Source organism: Bactrocera dorsalis, chromosome 2 (assembly GCF_023373825.1).
Source record: "Bactrocera dorsalis isolate Fly_Bdor chromosome 2, ASM2337382v1, whole genome shotgun sequence".
Classification (NCBI taxonomy): Eukaryota; Metazoa; Arthropoda; class Insecta; order Diptera; family Tephritidae; genus Bactrocera; species Bactrocera dorsalis.
In genome coordinates, this window is record NC_064304.1 from 101,208,368 (window position 1) to 101,224,628 (window position 16,261).

The 16,261-nt window shown below is 39.2% G+C and overlaps 2 protein-coding genes across 4 annotated transcripts; both read right to left on the reverse strand.

Annotated features, from left to right (window-relative positions):
* Nucleotides 1-345: 345 nt before the first annotated feature.
* On the reverse strand, nt 346-9,752 carry LOC105226022 (uncharacterized). Of its 3 annotated transcripts, none has more exons than XM_049447736.1 (8): nt 9,385-9,752; nt 8,687-9,017; nt 7,767-8,644; nt 6,161-6,316; nt 1,678-4,816; nt 1,460-1,604; nt 906-975; nt 346-825 (listed from the first exon to the last, which is right to left on the reverse strand). In XM_049447736.1, the coding sequence occupies exons 1-8, from the start codon at nt 9,568-9,570 to the stop codon at nt 790-792; spliced, it is 4,941 nt and encodes a 1,646-aa protein (XP_049303693.1). In that variant the 5' UTR covers nt 9,571-9,752; the 3' UTR covers nt 346-789. The 3 variants fall into 3 exon arrangements, with proteins under 3 accessions (XP_049303693.1, XP_049303692.1, XP_011203055.2); XM_049447735.1 differs by having other exon boundaries at nt 347-825; nt 1,678-2,799; nt 2,830-4,816; nt 7,767-9,017; XM_011204753.4 differs by having other exon boundaries at nt 347-825; nt 7,767-9,017.
* A 137-nt stretch (nt 9,753-9,889) lies between these two features.
* On the reverse strand, nt 9,890-16,245 carry LOC105226021 (uncharacterized protein YdcI). Its single transcript, XM_011204752.4, has 13 exons — nt 15,625-16,245; nt 15,261-15,559; nt 14,884-15,197; nt 14,590-14,828; nt 14,130-14,512; nt 13,761-14,043; nt 13,488-13,687; nt 13,229-13,418; nt 13,034-13,168; nt 12,786-12,881; nt 12,590-12,719; nt 12,361-12,490; nt 9,890-12,292 (listed from the first exon to the last, which is right to left on the reverse strand). The coding sequence occupies exons 1-13, from the start codon at nt 15,825-15,827 to the stop codon at nt 12,078-12,080; spliced, it is 2,817 nt and encodes a 938-aa protein (XP_011203054.2). The 5' UTR covers nt 15,828-16,245; the 3' UTR covers nt 9,890-12,077.
* Between the last annotated feature and the right edge of the window lie 16 nt (nt 16,246-16,261).

Here is a 16,261-nt window from a genome sequence, read left to right on the forward strand (position 1 = left end):
TTTCATGTGGTTCATGTCCGAGCTAAATTATTGCGAGGAAAATGCTGTATTTGATCACAGCGTAAGTTCTGTCCAATAATGAGAATAGCGTCTTCAAGCTAGTACCTATTGGCTAAATCAGCAATTAAATGCCCAAAATTGACAATTCGAACCGATACTGTTGTGTACGTGTGATCCTTCATCCCTTTCCTACGTAAAGTCTTTGAATTGCACGGTATAGGCTAATTTCCGCGTTGATTCTTTCAATGAATTGGAATTTCGATAGCTGTGAGTTGCTGGGGCTATAAATTTGTTGCGTTATTTGTCATTAACATGTTTAAAATAATTAACACGATTTCGTTAAAATATAAGTATAATATATTTGTTTATTTCAATTTTTTAATTATTGTTTCGGAAAACCCTCTAAACTATATATACAAATGTATGCGCGAACGTGGCGGTCATTCATTGATAAAGTCCATATTATGCCTGATCATTGCAAACTTAGTAAAAAATAATTCTGTTGATTCTCCAAAGATGCTCCCAATTGGTGAATTAATAAAATTGCTTTAAACAAAGACAATTCAGGCCTCTTGTCGAACAAATATGTTTCATTCACATAAATTCTTTGTAGTTAGAATGCCATTTGCCAAAAAATGCAAAAAAAAACTTAAATCAACCGTAATCGGTACGATAAATATAAAAATAAACTAAGAAATAGATATTGCAGCAAAGTATGTTTGGATGTTTTCAAATCAAACGCACGCTCACAACTAAGAAATTGAACGTTATGTCGTTTACGTAAAATAATCACCGCAGCATCTCGGAGCATTTCATTATGCGCGCCTATAAAGGAATAAACATGAAAGGTCAAACATTTTCAATACAAGAGATTAGATGACACTAAAATTAGATTAACTACCCACCTTAAGAGTCTTCATTTGTTTGCTGTGTGTTCTGGACAAAGCAGGTCTTGTTTCTCGACATGTTAGAAGCCTAAAAAGTGTGCCGTTTGTACATATTCATACATATGGATTAGTGGGTCCATTATTTTCCAAGTAAATTTTAATAAAACACCTCTTTATATTAACGCAGTCAATGTTATGCTTCAAATCTAATGTAAGCATATAGTACACCATGTTGTATGAGCAACACGTAATGTATAAATCACTTTACATATCGCTCATTTGCTGCAAGACCAGCATAAGTCAAAAAAATCGATTCTCCAGAAAACGCGTTTAAAGTTTTCAACTGACTACAACCTTACACCTCTTCTCAAGCGGAGCATATAAGAGGTATTCATATGAATTTTTCACTCAACATGAAGTATGATATAACGAACAATTCTGCAGCATTAACTCAAAAATCACGTTTTTTGATTTATGCCTCTTGCAGCAAATGCGCGATATGTATGTATTAGAGCAATCAACTTGGGAAATAACGGATAATATACATTTACAATATCAAAAAATATGCTTACTCTTCTACGGCTTCTGTATAGCTATCTTCCATGTTTCGGTATGTCTTTCCAGTTGAGGTATAGGGATTTTTCGGCGTTTTTGGTTGCCCTTTCAAACTGTCCAAATATTCTTTTGCCATTTCAATATCACGCTCCAACTTGCTTACTATGTAAAAAATACAAATTTCTCGTAAAATATCGTCGACTGCAACAACACTACAAGAACATTCATTACCCACCCTTTTCTTTGAGCATTTCCTCGGAGTTGCTGCAACAGAGAGCGTTTTTGCAATGGCAACACTTGAGACCCTCGCCATCCTTGAAGCCCAGTTCGGTTAGTATCATGTTTAATAGACATCCTGGATGCAACTTGTCAGCGGCCATAAATATCTTTCTATGCATGTACGCTAACTCGCGGAAAGACATGCACTGAATGCCATTGTGCAGAAGTTTGTGGCAAAGTGCGTAAAATTTACTTTTCGGCACTAAACTTTTGCAGAAGCAGAAACCACATTCCATCATGAAGGAATTCAGAATCGCACGTAATTCCTTTTCGAGCGCACTGCCCGCCCTTATATTTGAAATCATTGTGTTGGCATTAGTGTCGATAAATTGTTGGAATGCATCTGAATCTGCTGTTGCGGCTGCGCCTTTTCCTCTGCGACTTTTACCTCCACCAGAAATAGGTGGACCTCGACCAATAGGTCCTCTACCAGGAACACTGCCACCAATACCTTCTCCCTTTCCAGGTTTAGTGCCAGTTCTACCACCACTTTCTCCGTCACCGATTGCGGAGCCGTCCCCTACGGGACCAGCACCACCAATTTTATCTAAACCTGGACCACTTCGATCCGGTTCTCCAGGACCACGTGTTTGATCAGCGCCTCCAGGACCAATGACTCCTGTATATCCTCCAGGCCCACCACCTTCACCGACAACAGGTTCACCTATTCTAATTGCACCAGGTCGGCCAATGTCTCCCTTACCGGGGCCAGGACCACCCGCAGCTGTGCCATCAGCACCAGGAACACCAGCAGCAGGGCCAACTGCGCCAGGTCTACCCATAGCAGGACCACCCCGCGTGGGGTCCGCAGCACCCGGACCGCCCGTAGCAGGACCAACTGCACCAGGACCACCTGTAGCAGGACCACCTGTAGCAGGACCACCTGCAGCAGGACCACCCCCAATGGGGCCAGCAGCACCCGGACCGCCCGCAGCAGGACCAACTGCACCAGGGCCGCCTGCAGCAGGACCGGCTGCAGAAGGACCACCAGCAGTAGGACCACCAGCAGCAGGGCCACCTGCTCCAGGAATACCGGCAGCAGGCCCAACAGCACCAGGGCCGCCCGTAGTAGGACCACCTGCAGCAGGACCACCTGCAGCAGGACCACCTGCAGCAGGACCACCCCCGGGGCCAGCAGCACCCGGACGTCTCGCAGCTGGACCAATTGCACCAGGATCGCCTGCAGCAGGAACACCAGCAGCAGGACCACCAGCAGGAGGACCAGCAGCAGCAGGTCCACCAGCAGTCGGGACACCAGCATCAGGACCACCCGGAGTAGGAGCACCTAGACCAGGACCGCCTGCAGTAGGACCACCCACTGCAGGGCCTGCTTTAGGACCACCTGTAGTGGCGCCTGACCCTGGGCCCCCACCAGTCGGACCATCTGTACCGGGACCGCCTGTAGTATCTCCTGTCCCTGGGCCACCGGCAGCCGGACCAACTCTACCGGGACCTGCACCAGGACGATCAGCAGCCGGACCACCTGCAGCAGGTCCACCCGCAGTAGGACCACCAGCAGCAGGTCCAACTGGACCAGGCCCTCCCGCAGCAGGACCACCCCCAACAGGGCTATCTGTAGCAGGGCCACCTGCACCTGGACCAGCGGCTGGACCACCTAAAGCCGGTCCTGCACCAGGACCACTTGTAGTGGGACCTGTACGCGGGCCACCTGTAGTGGCTCCTGTGCCTGGGCCACCAGTAGGCTGACCACTTGTACCGGGATCTGCACCAGGACTACCGGCAGGCGGACCACCAATACCAGGGCCGCCTGTAATTGGTACACCTTTTTGAGGTCCACCCGCAGGAAGACCACCAGGACTAGGACCACCCACGGCAGGGCTTCCTGCACCAGGAGCCCCAGTAGCAGGTCCACCCACTCCAGGACCACGCTCAGCAGGACCACTTGTTTTGGCAGCAGCTGGGCCGGGAACGGCACCGGGTGCAACCGGTTGCGTAGCTTCAGGCCCACGACCAGGCGTAGGTGCTTTAAAAGCATCTGGACCTTTTACGCCAGCCGTATCAAGCGCGTCTTTTCTAACAGCACTTGGGCCGCCTATATCAGCCACGCCAGGACCAGCTTTTTTACCAGCTTCCGGTCCAACAACTGCACTTTCGCCAGGACCACCTTTTCTTACAACCTCAGCACCAACCACTTCACCGCCGCCGCTCTCAAATTTCTTTCCAGCTTCTGGGCCAATATCTTTGCCAACGAATGGACCGCCTTTATCAGGCCCGGCTAATTGACTTGCACCAGAAGGTGTACCTTTTTGACCGTCTGGACCAATGAAAGGACCACTCCTTTGCACGTCTAAGCCGGTGGCAGGGCCACCCTTCTGCACATCCGCCACTTCTTTCACGATATCCTTAGTTGCTAATTCTGGATCAATGCCCCGTTTTTCAAGCAGTTCTCTTAGCCTTTTATTTTCTTCCTGGCACTTCTTATTTTTTGCTTGTTCTTCGAGCAATTGCCGTCGTAAATCGTCTATATTGCTCTGATCATCGCGTGTATTAAGCGCATTCACGGCATTTGATAATTGAACATTTTTCAACTGTATGTCACTTATTTCCTTAACCAATTTCATAGATTCTTTCAAGTCTTTATCCATATAAGCGGTATCTTTAACGGCTTTACCCACATCTGTACCCATTTTATCCACACGATCAGAGAACTCATTCAGTTTATCCATAGCATGCATATTCAGGGCGTCCTTATCTTTTTTCAAATATGATATATCGTCTTGGGATTTCTTGTATTTCTCCTCCATTTCTCTCAATTTCGTAAACGCCTCTGCACAATAATCTTCCGCTGCTTTCTGTACATTATTTTGCAAATATTCATTTTGTCTTGTCAACTGTTTGACCATATCGTGCAGCCGCTGTAACTCAGCGCAACATTCATCGGGACTGAGGCCATCGGTAATAGCTGGACCGCCGATATTGTCGCCGTCACCACCACGTTTCTTTATCTCTTTCTTGATTTCGTTCAAAGTGGCTCGCGCGAAGAAGGTCAAGTCGTCCATATAATCCGTGCAGGTTTGTGTTTGGGTATCGTGCAGATTTTGTATGGCGTTATGCTGAAGCTCATCAATGACATTCTGTGCATTAGTTCAAGACAAACGGACAGCGGAAAGAGCGAAGGAGAAAATAAAATATATATATATATATATAATATATTCAGTACTCTGTATCAGTGTCATCAGTGGCCTTTCCTTTTGTTTTGGTATTTTCTATAGCATTTGTTTTACATACTAATATGTTATCCTTCTTATATTTATCAGCTATTACTTCCGTTTCTGTATCCGAGTCTGCTGGCCATGTATGTCGGTCAATGCGTACGCAGGAAGAGCAAACTTGTCGAAAACGAACTCTTTTCCTGCATTTGCTCTTCAAGCCCATTTCTACAAACTGCCGCTGTAAATACGAGCAAGTCCAGTGCAATTAAAGCTTTGCATACATACATATGTACATATGTTATTTTTTCTTTTCTTTTTTTGGTGGGAGGGGAGGGTTTTGGCCTATGAATGCGATGTTAACGCGGGTGAGTTGCAAATCCGTTCCAGAGCCAGCCATGAAAGTGACACGAGCCATTTTCTTTGTGAATACTAAGCACTAAGAACTCGAAATAAAAAGTTTTTTGGTGCGGGGTATATGAGAGCCCTTGGGTTTTTTTCCTCAAACTCCTAACGCTTAAGCTTATACGGATAACTCGGTTTTAAAAGCAGATACAGATCATCATTATAGTGTTTAGGGGACTTATAACTATTTAGAACTTATGAAATGAGACCTTTCGGTAAGCTTCCTTAACCATTATGAGATGACCAGAAATATTTTTCGGATGTCATCAAGACACATATCCGGCATTGGCATGAAATATGTATTTAAAATATATTTATGGAAGAAGACTAAAAGAAACAAGCGTAAACCGTGCTTGCAAAAGCTTGAATTCAATGCTTTACAAAAACTGTAAATGAACGGTTTTGTTTAAAAATGTATATGTATATATTTTCAACAATTGATTTATTCAACTCACAAAATTTCATAAATTGTAAACAAGAAAAAAACAGAGCTTATACAAAATTTATTATTAATATACAGTGAATAATATTTAAAAAAAAATATTTATATATATGTATGTATTCTTTAAAGCAGTAGTAGATATGGGCATAAACGAACAACTGTTTATAGAAGAAGTATATACATATGTGCATATGTAGATTTATATGCATTTGATTGGCTAATTCGCATTGCAGTCAGTTATCCGACAAACAATTATCGTTATCATGGCCAGCATCTGGGTTTCGATTGCACATACAATAGCCACTGTTTCTAAACTTTTTGGCCTTGTACTACGAAATCGAAAAGAAACGAAAATAAATTTCAACGCTCACTTAATTTTTAATCTAAATGAGCATGATGCTATTAACCGTTAACTAACTTACCATCAATTGGTTGTACTGACAGTTGTAATCATTCAGAGCCAACTCACGACGCATCAGCTCGTTCCGCAAACTGCTGATCTCCATTTGCAAGCATTCGGCTTTTTGTGCACTGCAACGAGCACGAATTAGCTCTTCTTTCATTTCGTCGAGTTGACACTGTGATAGAGAAATTGGGAATTATTCGATAGGTACTAAAAATAGATATCATTTATAATAATGAATGTGACATAAATTATGTTAATCGGGAATATGCAATTTCCGACGTTATTAAACAGGACAAAAATAAATATTTACTTGAAATAGCGAGTAACATTGCCGATTCCTGACTAGTAAGCCTCAAATAGTTACAGAATTTGCCCGAATGCTTATCTTTTCAATAGGGTAACTCATATTGCGAGCATAGCGTGTTGATAAAATCTCACGATTACTCTGACCACCGAAAAAGTTACCGATATATGCAACTATTTAGGGCAATTTATGGTTTGTTAAACCTTAAGCCAAGCATGAAAGATAATCGATAATGAGCTACATTAATTTATATACATAAATATTTGGGATAAAGACTTTTTGAGACTCAAAAGGAGAGTCGATATGGCACCGGTCGCAGCAACCTTACCAAAGATCCGACGACAATCAAAATTGCCGCATTTGGGACGAAGAGCAACCTTAAGAGATTCAAGAGCTGCCACTTTATCCAGAAAAAACAACGGCTTGGTGTGATTTGTGGGCCGGTGGAATTATCAGTTCATATTTCTTCAAAAATGAATTTAACCGGTGTGAACGTAACCGACTATTTGATGCCTGCAATTGAAGCTTGTGATCTAGGCGGACAATCCCACACTTCGATAATTGAAAGTTGGAGTAATGGGTGGACCATCTGAGAAGTGCTGCGGCCAACATTTAAAAGAGATAATCTTCAAAAAATAAATGCCAAAGAATATTTTTTTTTCGAATGATAATAAACAATCCTCTTCAAATCAGAAGTTTCTGTGTCTTTCCTCCTGAAAACTAGGGAACCTTAAAATGGATCACCTTAAGTATATTAAGTTTGCTCCGAAGGGTGTAGCACCCAAAAGGAAACGTCGGAGACCTGAAATTTTCCACAATTTTTTCCCCCAAGAAACTGCTCATTTGTCGGAACTGCCGTTATCGGACCACTATAAGATGTAGAACCATATATCGATAGCACTCAAGTCTCTTTGGAGAAAACAATTTAATTGGACAAAGGATCATCACGAAATTCGGAATAGGTTTTTACCCAAAGGAGCAACGCATCTTCAAATTAATTGTTCAAATCGGATAACTATAGCATATAGCTGCCATGAAAACTGATCGATCAAAATCAATTCTTCTAAGGAAAACTCTGTTATTTGGCGAAATACTTTCACGGAATTTTGCAGATAATTTTCCAAAGCTACAACCTCCGAACAAATTTTTTAGATCGCTCAAACTGAACGATTGAAAGCAAGATAAATATATTTTTATGCTATAGAAGATGCATTTAGCTTCGGTTCAGCCGAAATTAACGTTTTTTCTAGGTTAAATTTCTATAATCTAGTTGGAGATTCTAGAAGACGCTATTTATAAACCATTTATGTACACTTACCCTAAGTATGTCTTCATTAAACTTATGCTTGGCTATTTGATCTTCGTAGTAGTCCTGCATCTGCTTCATCTCATGTTCCATTTTATTTATATGTTTAGATTGACTATCCAAATCGTTCGATAGACTATCAGACATTTTATCGGCTTCCTTTGCTATCTTCTGTAGCTCGTAAACCTTTGCCTCAAGATCTTTGAAAGTTTTGCATTTCTCACGTAAAGCATTACGCTCCTTAATAATCGCCTTGAGCGTCTCAGCATCCTGATCAGACATTTTATTTCGATTGCTATCCATGGTGCCCTTCAGTTTGTCATCTTCAAATTTGCGCAATATGGAGAGCTCCTTACGCAGCTTGTTCACCTCGTTCTGTAAGAATGCAATATCGTTGCTCTTTTCCGGTTCTACTTTTAGTGCTTCGAAGGATGCGCGTAACGACAATTTCTCCATTAGTCGCTTTAGATAGGCATTTTCTGCTTGCAATATTTCGTATGCCTTGCTCATATCTTCGAATTTATTGTAAATCTGTAAAAGTTCATTTTCCTCCCCCTTACTGATTTTACCGCCTGATGTGAGCTTTTGTATTTTGTTGTAGAAATCTTTCGAATGACTGCTATCGAATTTATTATTCATAATGGCTTTGATCTTATCATTCTCCATGTTCGATACTTTTAAGCGTTCGTTCGATACCTCCAATTGTTTTTCGAGATTCTTTTTGTGCAGTAACAATTCCTGCATTCTTCCCATTTGTTCGTTGGCGCAAGCAATTACGCTATCAGCGGTAAGAAGACCACTTTGACCAAGTTTAGCTCCTCTCCCATCAGCGCCCCCCGGAAATGCACCACCGGGCCCACCGCCACCTGGGCCCCCACCACCGGAAAACCCTCCAGGACCACTACCAGGACCTCCACCTCCAGGACCACTACCTCCAGGACCACCACCTCCGGGACCACCACCTCTAGGACCGCCACCTCCGGTGCCACCGCCTCTAGGACCACTACCTCCAGGGCCACCACCTCCGGGGCCACCTATTCGTCCACGCCCACTAGGTCCCGCTCCCTCATCGCCTCTCATACCCGGTTCGCCGATATAACCGCTGTCAGTGTGAACTGGCCTACCGACGCCTCTTTTATGGCGTCCACCACCACGTCTAGAGCCAAGATTACGGCCAGGAGCTCGTGCACCTTCGCCCGTTTCATCACCATCGTAATCATAATCATACTCGTCGTCGCCATCACCATCACCGTAGCCGCCAACCTAAAAAAGAAAACGATTTTAATTGACGCGAACATGAAAACTTTCGAAGTACTAGAAACAATATGTGAATTCCCCAAAAACGTTTAGCATTACTCAGTGCCTTTCTAGCACAAACTAATTTTCCTGCTACTGACAGCTTCAAATTTTGTATTTCATAAATAATACTCAATTTTTGTACAAATATTACAAAGGACAAATATATTTCACTGATCTTCATCAATTATTTACGCGCTCTATCAATTAAATTCATTAAAAATATAGCTATTACATCAACATAAAAATATTTACGAAATTGTATCGCTATTGGGGAATTCGGCGGCCTAACATTACTTTGCAATAATTTAGTTGACCTCAAGATTTGACCTACCGGCGTCTGGCAGGTGATCAAATCTGAAAGGAACCTTGATTGCAACGATTCATCCATGGCCCAAGAGCGATGATCGATGGTCGATTGATAGGTCTTCAGCTTGACACAAGCCTTACGGCACTCATAGTCGACTGTCTCGTTCATAAAGGGAACATGGAAAAATTCCTTTTGTGTTGAAAATGCCATTCCGTTTGACTACTATGTATAGGTATGTATGGAGTCTGCTCTTGCGATTTTAGAAATCTTAATATTTCTATTAAAGTCTATAAAATGCTTGAGACCAATGCCGCTGCAAGATATGCTTGACGTCTGGTTGGTTACTCTTCTGTTCCTGTGTTTGCTAACGGTTGTCAAACGAAAGGTTCTTATTCTTGGTGATATTTTTTATTTCTTTTTGCTTGAGTTTTGCTCGTTTGTTTAGTTTTTGGTTTTAGTTAGTAGTTGCTTGTTATTTTTGGTTTTTTGATATAAAAGTTATTTTTTTTACAGGCTTGTAATTGTTGTTGTTAGTAACGGTACTGCAAGCTTCCGCACAATACATATAACAGATTCTTGCTCTATTTTAATATGTTGTAAATGTTGTTATTATTGTCGTTTTTTGTTATACGTTTTATTAATTAACAATGTCATTAATTAATTGTTGTAAAACTTGAAATTTATTAGTTGCAATAAGTTTTTTGGAACGAAAATCTAATTTGAAACCTGCTTTCGCCCGAGTTTCCTATATTTTCCAAGAATTGTTTTCACTAATTGATTTTGAACAAACTACTATGTTTGCCCACATTCGATAATATTTTATTACAGTGTTTTTTAATTATTAATTCCTTACAGTGTTCATCATTGTTATTATTACGATTTGCTTTGTATCAACGTAAAATATAATTTGTTTAATTTATAATTTGAAGATTAAAAACTAATATGCAACGGTTAACAGAAAAGATTTCGCATGTCCTCGAAGAACATGCGGGAAATTGCCATCTATAAAGAGGATTAAACTTGTTCAATGAATTATTTATTATTATTGACAATACGTTGTTGTCGTGTAAATATTATATAATTTTATTCCAATGCTTGTGATTTCGTTCAACCTAGTTCGTATTTGAAAAAAGATAGTGACTTCGGTGCCGAGTATACTTAATAGGAATAGACACGGACTTCCTTCCCACAACTATATTCGAAATTATTAGGGACATATTTTCTGTTGCTACAAGAGCTACAACAACAACAGGTAGTTTATTATTGGCAAGGTTAGTCGAAGATTTTTAAGGAACTCTGGTATTTTTAGAATTTAGATTATAAGATTGATGACTGATGACTTGATTGATGAAGATGATGACTTTTACGTATAAGAATTACGCAATGCCTTTATAACCTAATAACAAAAAAGGACCGCGCTATAATTCCCTTACTTTTCCTATTTCAGTTTGTATGACAACTATTTGTTATACATAAATAAACACACAAAAATATATGCATTTACATGCAACATACGTACATAAATACATATGTATATGAGGCACGTAAGCATTTATATACAATACGCATGCACTCAAGAAATATAACATAAACATATTTACTTAGGTTTGTGCAGTTGATTACAAATGCACTTGTGCACTTGAAAACAGCCCAAACCAGGCAACATAAATTATATGACAACACACACACACATGTATTATATTGTATAGTTGAAAACAACCTCATGAGGTGTGCCGTACATATAGTACATATGTTTAATAACTAAGAACTCAAAATTAGTATATAAGGTTTACAAATTTAAAAATAAAATTAGAATGAAATATTTCTCACTCGACGAAAGACTGTTTTGAATTCCCCCCAGCGGTAAGGTTGACAAAATCTTTGTTAAGTTTCAAACAATCGGTGTTTCTGACAAATGATTAGCTTCTTGTGAAGAAAAGAACGTGTGCAAAATTTCAATACGATATCGAGAATACAAACTGGCATTCTTGTAACTCTCGGGTGTTAGTATATGTCTCCCCTCTCCAATCACTGACGCGATTTGCTGAGAAACTTTCTCCAAGCATTAAAATGAGTGTATGAAAATTTTAACGAACCGTTAGGGTTTGTAAAGTCTTAAATATTCACTTGATTACTAGCATATCGCTCATTTGCTGCAAAACCGGTATAAATCAAAAAACGTGATTTTTGAGTTAATGCTGCAGAATTGTTCGTTATATCATACTTCATGTTGAGTGAAAAATTCATATGAATACCTCTTATATGCTCCGCTTGAGAAGAGGTGTAAGGTTGGAGTCACCGTGTAAGGTTGTAGTCAGTTGAAAACTTTAAACGCGTTTTCTGGAGAATCGATTTTTTTTACTTATGCCGGTCTTGCAGCAAATGAGCGATATGTCTTTAACTTCCAAAACACTTGTACTTAGTAGTTATTATTGTATATAAATAAAATATGCTTAAATTTAGTCTAAAATCAGTGACATACTAAAAATATCAGCTTATTTTAATGAATTATGACTGTAATGGTTAACAAATATGTCTTTGAAATAATATATTATTTGCTATAATTTCCATTTTTATGTTATGAGTGAATATTTTATGCTTAATGTATGTATAAACATGGCCGAAACATATACATTTGTATACGTAAAGAAAAATACGTATGTTAAACAAAAATATTTATATTCTAGTAACCAAGTACTTCTAAGCTTGAATCTAAATTAGGTCAAAGTAAAAGAAGTGTCGGTCTCCTTTATCGTATCCTCCAGACGTACACCAATACGTTTGCGCGGTATGTCAATTTGAATGATTGATACAGTTACACGATCGCCTACACTTAGCTCTCTATTCTTCATTTTACTTATGTGTATAAGCGCATTGCACTCAACGCCAATATCAACAAAAGCGCCAAAGTGTGTGATGTTTGAGACGGCACCTGAAGATTAATTTAAAGATGCATTAATATTTGTATTAGTAATAAATTAATAATTAGCAACACATTACCCGTTAGAACATCACCCTCACTGAGCTCAGTTATACGTGTTAAACCTTGCTTGAAAAGCGGACGTTTGGCGAATTCTGCACGATAATCTTGCGTAAGCTCGCGTTGTAAAGCCATTAACACGACATCGACCTGGAATTTTAATATTAAATGATGTTTTATAAAATTATAGAAAATAAACATAAAGTATCTATGTAAGTTGGTAATATTTGTAATGGAAATTTAACTTACACGCTCTTTTGGTATTTGAAAATTATCTGCCAGCTCTTCCATATCGCATTGCAAGGCGTAAGCTTTAATTTTGCAGATAAAAGGTGTACTCCCGATGTCTTTGAGTAACAAATTGCATTTGCTTATAATTCTGTGAACAAAAATCAACAAAAAAAATCATAATTGTAGTGAAGTTCATGATGGAGAAAAAACTTACTTTTTGGCAACAGCATAACTCTCTGGATGCACCCAAGTGCAGTCCAGCAGATTTTCAATTTTTCCACCCACACTCAAAGGTTCGATGCGTATAAAGCTGAAATAAAGTAGGCAACATGTTGACGGGTAATGAGAAAATATGTCATATACGCTCAGTTAATCAGAAATTATGGAACACAAATGAACTTTATAACAATAAGCTCCAATTAAATTCTACATTTTTAGAATACTTTTTATCTTATATCTCACCCAGCACATTGTACAAACGTCTTTTCACCAATGGACTTTACTTTCAACAGATCTTTGCGCGTTTGAAATGGACCGTTACTTGAACGATGTTCTATGATTTTTTGCGCTTTCTTCTCACTCAAGCCTGCTACATGCCTAAAACAACAACCACAACATAAACATGCCGTTTTTGTAAAAAAAAACTACCCTACTCACTTTAACACACTCAAACTGGCTGTGTTGATGTCCACGCCCACAAAACTTACACACTCAGAAACCACCTCATTCAGCGCCTCGTTCAACGTTTTTTCCGACACATCATGCTGGTACATGCCAACACCAATGTGTCGTGGCTCAATTTTCACATATTCACTCAGCGGATCATTTAAACGGCGTGCGATGGAAACTGCAGAAAGTAATAAATAAATTTTATATTATTTTTATACATATTTACTTTTAAATTTGTAATTATTACCTGCACTAATCTCATTCATATCCATGTCTGGAAATTCTTGACGGGCTACGTCACTACACGAGTATATGGAAGCGCCTTGCTCGGAAACAATACTATAACGTACATTATTTTTATCTAAAATGCCCAAATCGAATAGGTTGGAAAGCCAAAACTCCGTTTCACGACAGGCTGTGCCGTTGCCCAAAGCGATTATTTTGCAGCTTTGAAATTTAGATATGAATTTATATATACACAGTTTTTTATTTATAATTCGAATTTTGTATTGTTACTCACTTGTGTCTAGTTAGTAATTTGGCTAATTGTTCGCCTACCTCTTCAGCATTACTGCTGCGAGCATGCGGATATATCACACCAGTTTCCAAAACATTTGCTGTCTCGGAGATTAACGCCAATTTGCAACCATTGGTAAAACCTGGATCAATACCGAGAATGCGTTCGCCTTTAAGTGGCGATTGTAGCAATAATTGTTTCAAATTTTGTGCAAAAACATCGATAGCAGCTTTTTTGGCGGATTCATTCAGGTCACTGCGCAGCTGACGTGACAGAAGTGGTTGTACTGGAAGAAATTCAATTTTTTTTATATATATATATATAAGCATGTTCACATAAAAATAATTTAAAAATCGCTTTTAGTACACTCACATTTTTTACTGTAGCATTCCTCGAATGCCTGTTCGAACACCTGATTGCGCAGTGGGTAACGCAGACCTTCATTCATAAACAGCTCGCGCGTGAACCGTTTGATATCATTTTTTACATAATCAGCAGTGACTATCTTTACAGTTAGAAACTTTTGCTTCTCTGCACGATTGATGGCGAGCACCTGATGTGGTTTTAAATAACGCACATCTTGTTGGAATTCATAATATGTCTCATACTTTGACGCATCCGTTTTATTCTTGGAATGTACCGCGTTGTTATTACTATTCAATTGATTCTTCAGTGATGTTGACGATTTGGTAGCGGCTGATGTGCCAGGCGTTTTGGATTTGGTACACTTAAGTACTATGCGGTGCACTTTTTGTCTACACAATAAAAGTAAATAAATTAAAGCACATGTAGCTGTGTAGTTAGAATATTTCATAGGTTTTTTTTTACTTACAGACGTCGCAACTCTTCCAAAACACCTGTATGTTTGCTGATATTGTGCGAAATTATGTGACAAATACCTTGTAATACTTTCTCCACATTTTCTAGGTCTGCATTATTGCGATCTACAAGCGATTCCAAACGCACTTCCGGAGCTTCACCGAACAACAAGCGATCCGCAGCATCACCCAACCCAAGAGCTTTAGCACGTTCTGCTAACGAGCCTTTGCTGGCAGGTTTATAAGGTGCATACTAAAAAAACTATTTAAGTCAACCTACAAAACAACTAAAGATTCTTTGTGCTTACCAAAAATTCCAATTCTTCGTTACTTTTCGCGCATAAAATCTCTGTACGTACTTCATCGCCTATTTGTTGCTCTTTCTCCAACTGTGTGACAATCGTTTCAGCACGTTTGCGCAACTCTACAATTTCGGTGTATGAATTTTTTATATCACGTAGTCTTTCAGGCGTTATGTGGTTAATTAAATCACGCCGATATCGACAAATGAATGGTATGGTGTTCTCATTTTCTAACAACTGTACGATATTCTTAGCAGTGCAGGGCTCAACATTCTCTTTTTCGGCGAGCAGTTCATCGACGCGCCAAACTTTTCGACGAGCTAGAGTTTTTTCACATTTAGAAACTTAATATAACAAACATATGTTTTTACTTTTTTATTTACCCCAAAATGAACTGCGACCCGTATTAGTGGTAGAATCGCGTGCCAGTTTATTGTTAGCGGCACTCGAGAGACATTGGCCATCCGTTACCGTTTCTACAGGATCTTGCTGATGTGCAACTTCCAAATCCTTTTGTTGGTCTTCGTTTCCTTGTTGCAATAATTCTACATTTTCAGTTTCATTTGTTGCACTGTTTTTGTTATTATCCTTTGATTTTGAGGTTGTCTTGCTGTCCTTTTTGGCACGCTTCTCCGATGCTTGTGAAACTTTACCATTCGTCTTTTCGGTTGGCCAACGTTTCCTATGAATATAATATTTACTATGACTTTTAATAATTAGTAAATAAAACTGTTTGAAAATATAAACCTTGAAGTTGTACTTGTGGTAGCGACTTCTCTTCCAGCTAATGAACGTGCTGCGGCATCTATACGTGCAGACTTAGTAGGTGGTGGAGAAAATGAGCTGTCACGTCCTCTTCTTGTTGTGATATGTACATCATCCTCGGAATCAGATATTTCTATTATTTGTGTGGCTCTAACAGCTGCTTTACGTCTTGGGCGCCCAGCCATTTTTAATATGAAATGATGTTTTTAATTCACAAATATTGTTATAACAAAATAAATGCAAATTTTAAAAACACTGCACTAAATAGTACGAATTTTTCTAAAAGTGATTAAGTAAATAATTAAGCAAAAACAAGATATTCTTTTCAAAAATCACATTTATGATTTTTCAATTCTCTCCACAGCCGGTCAATTGAAAATTCGAAGCGAACGTTCATAAACAGCTGCTACACTAAGGCCTTAAACATACTAAAGATCTGCAGAGACCAATTCTTCATTACATATATTCATTTTCAGTTGCTAAAATTATATACATATGTATATGTACATTAAGGTTCATATCACAATTTATAAAAAAAGACTTCATTTTCAAATTATTTTTCGAAAGGATTTAAGATCGAATTAAAATGGTAAAATTTGTACTTCTCTATCAATTGTGA

Excerpts from the sequence above, each read along its gene's own strand:
- LOC105226022 (XM_011204753.4), bottom strand. The coding sequence starts at position 9,570 with ATGGCATTTTCAACACAAAAGGAATTTTTCCATGTTCCCTTTATGAAC. Across the intron at positions 9,018-9,384 it reads TGATCACCTGCCAGACGCCG|GTTGGCGGCTACGGTGATGG; the intron begins GTAGGTCAAATC and ends TTTCTTTTTTAG. Across the intron at positions 826-905 it reads AACAAATGAAGACTCTTAAG|GCGCGCATAATGAAATGCTC; the intron begins GTGGGTAGTTAA and ends ATTCCTTTATAG.
- LOC105226021 (XM_011204752.4), bottom strand. The coding sequence starts at position 15,827 with ATGGCTGGGCGCCCAAGACGTAAAGCAGCTGTTAGAGCCACACAAATA. Across the intron at positions 15,560-15,624 it reads ACCACAAGTACAACTTCAAG|GAAACGTTGGCCAACCGAAA; the intron begins GTTTATATTTTC and ends TTATATTCATAG. Across the intron at positions 12,491-12,589 it reads TTCAAATACCAAAAGAGCGT|GTCGATGTCGTGTTAATGGC; the intron begins GTAAGTTAAATT and ends TTAAAATTCCAG.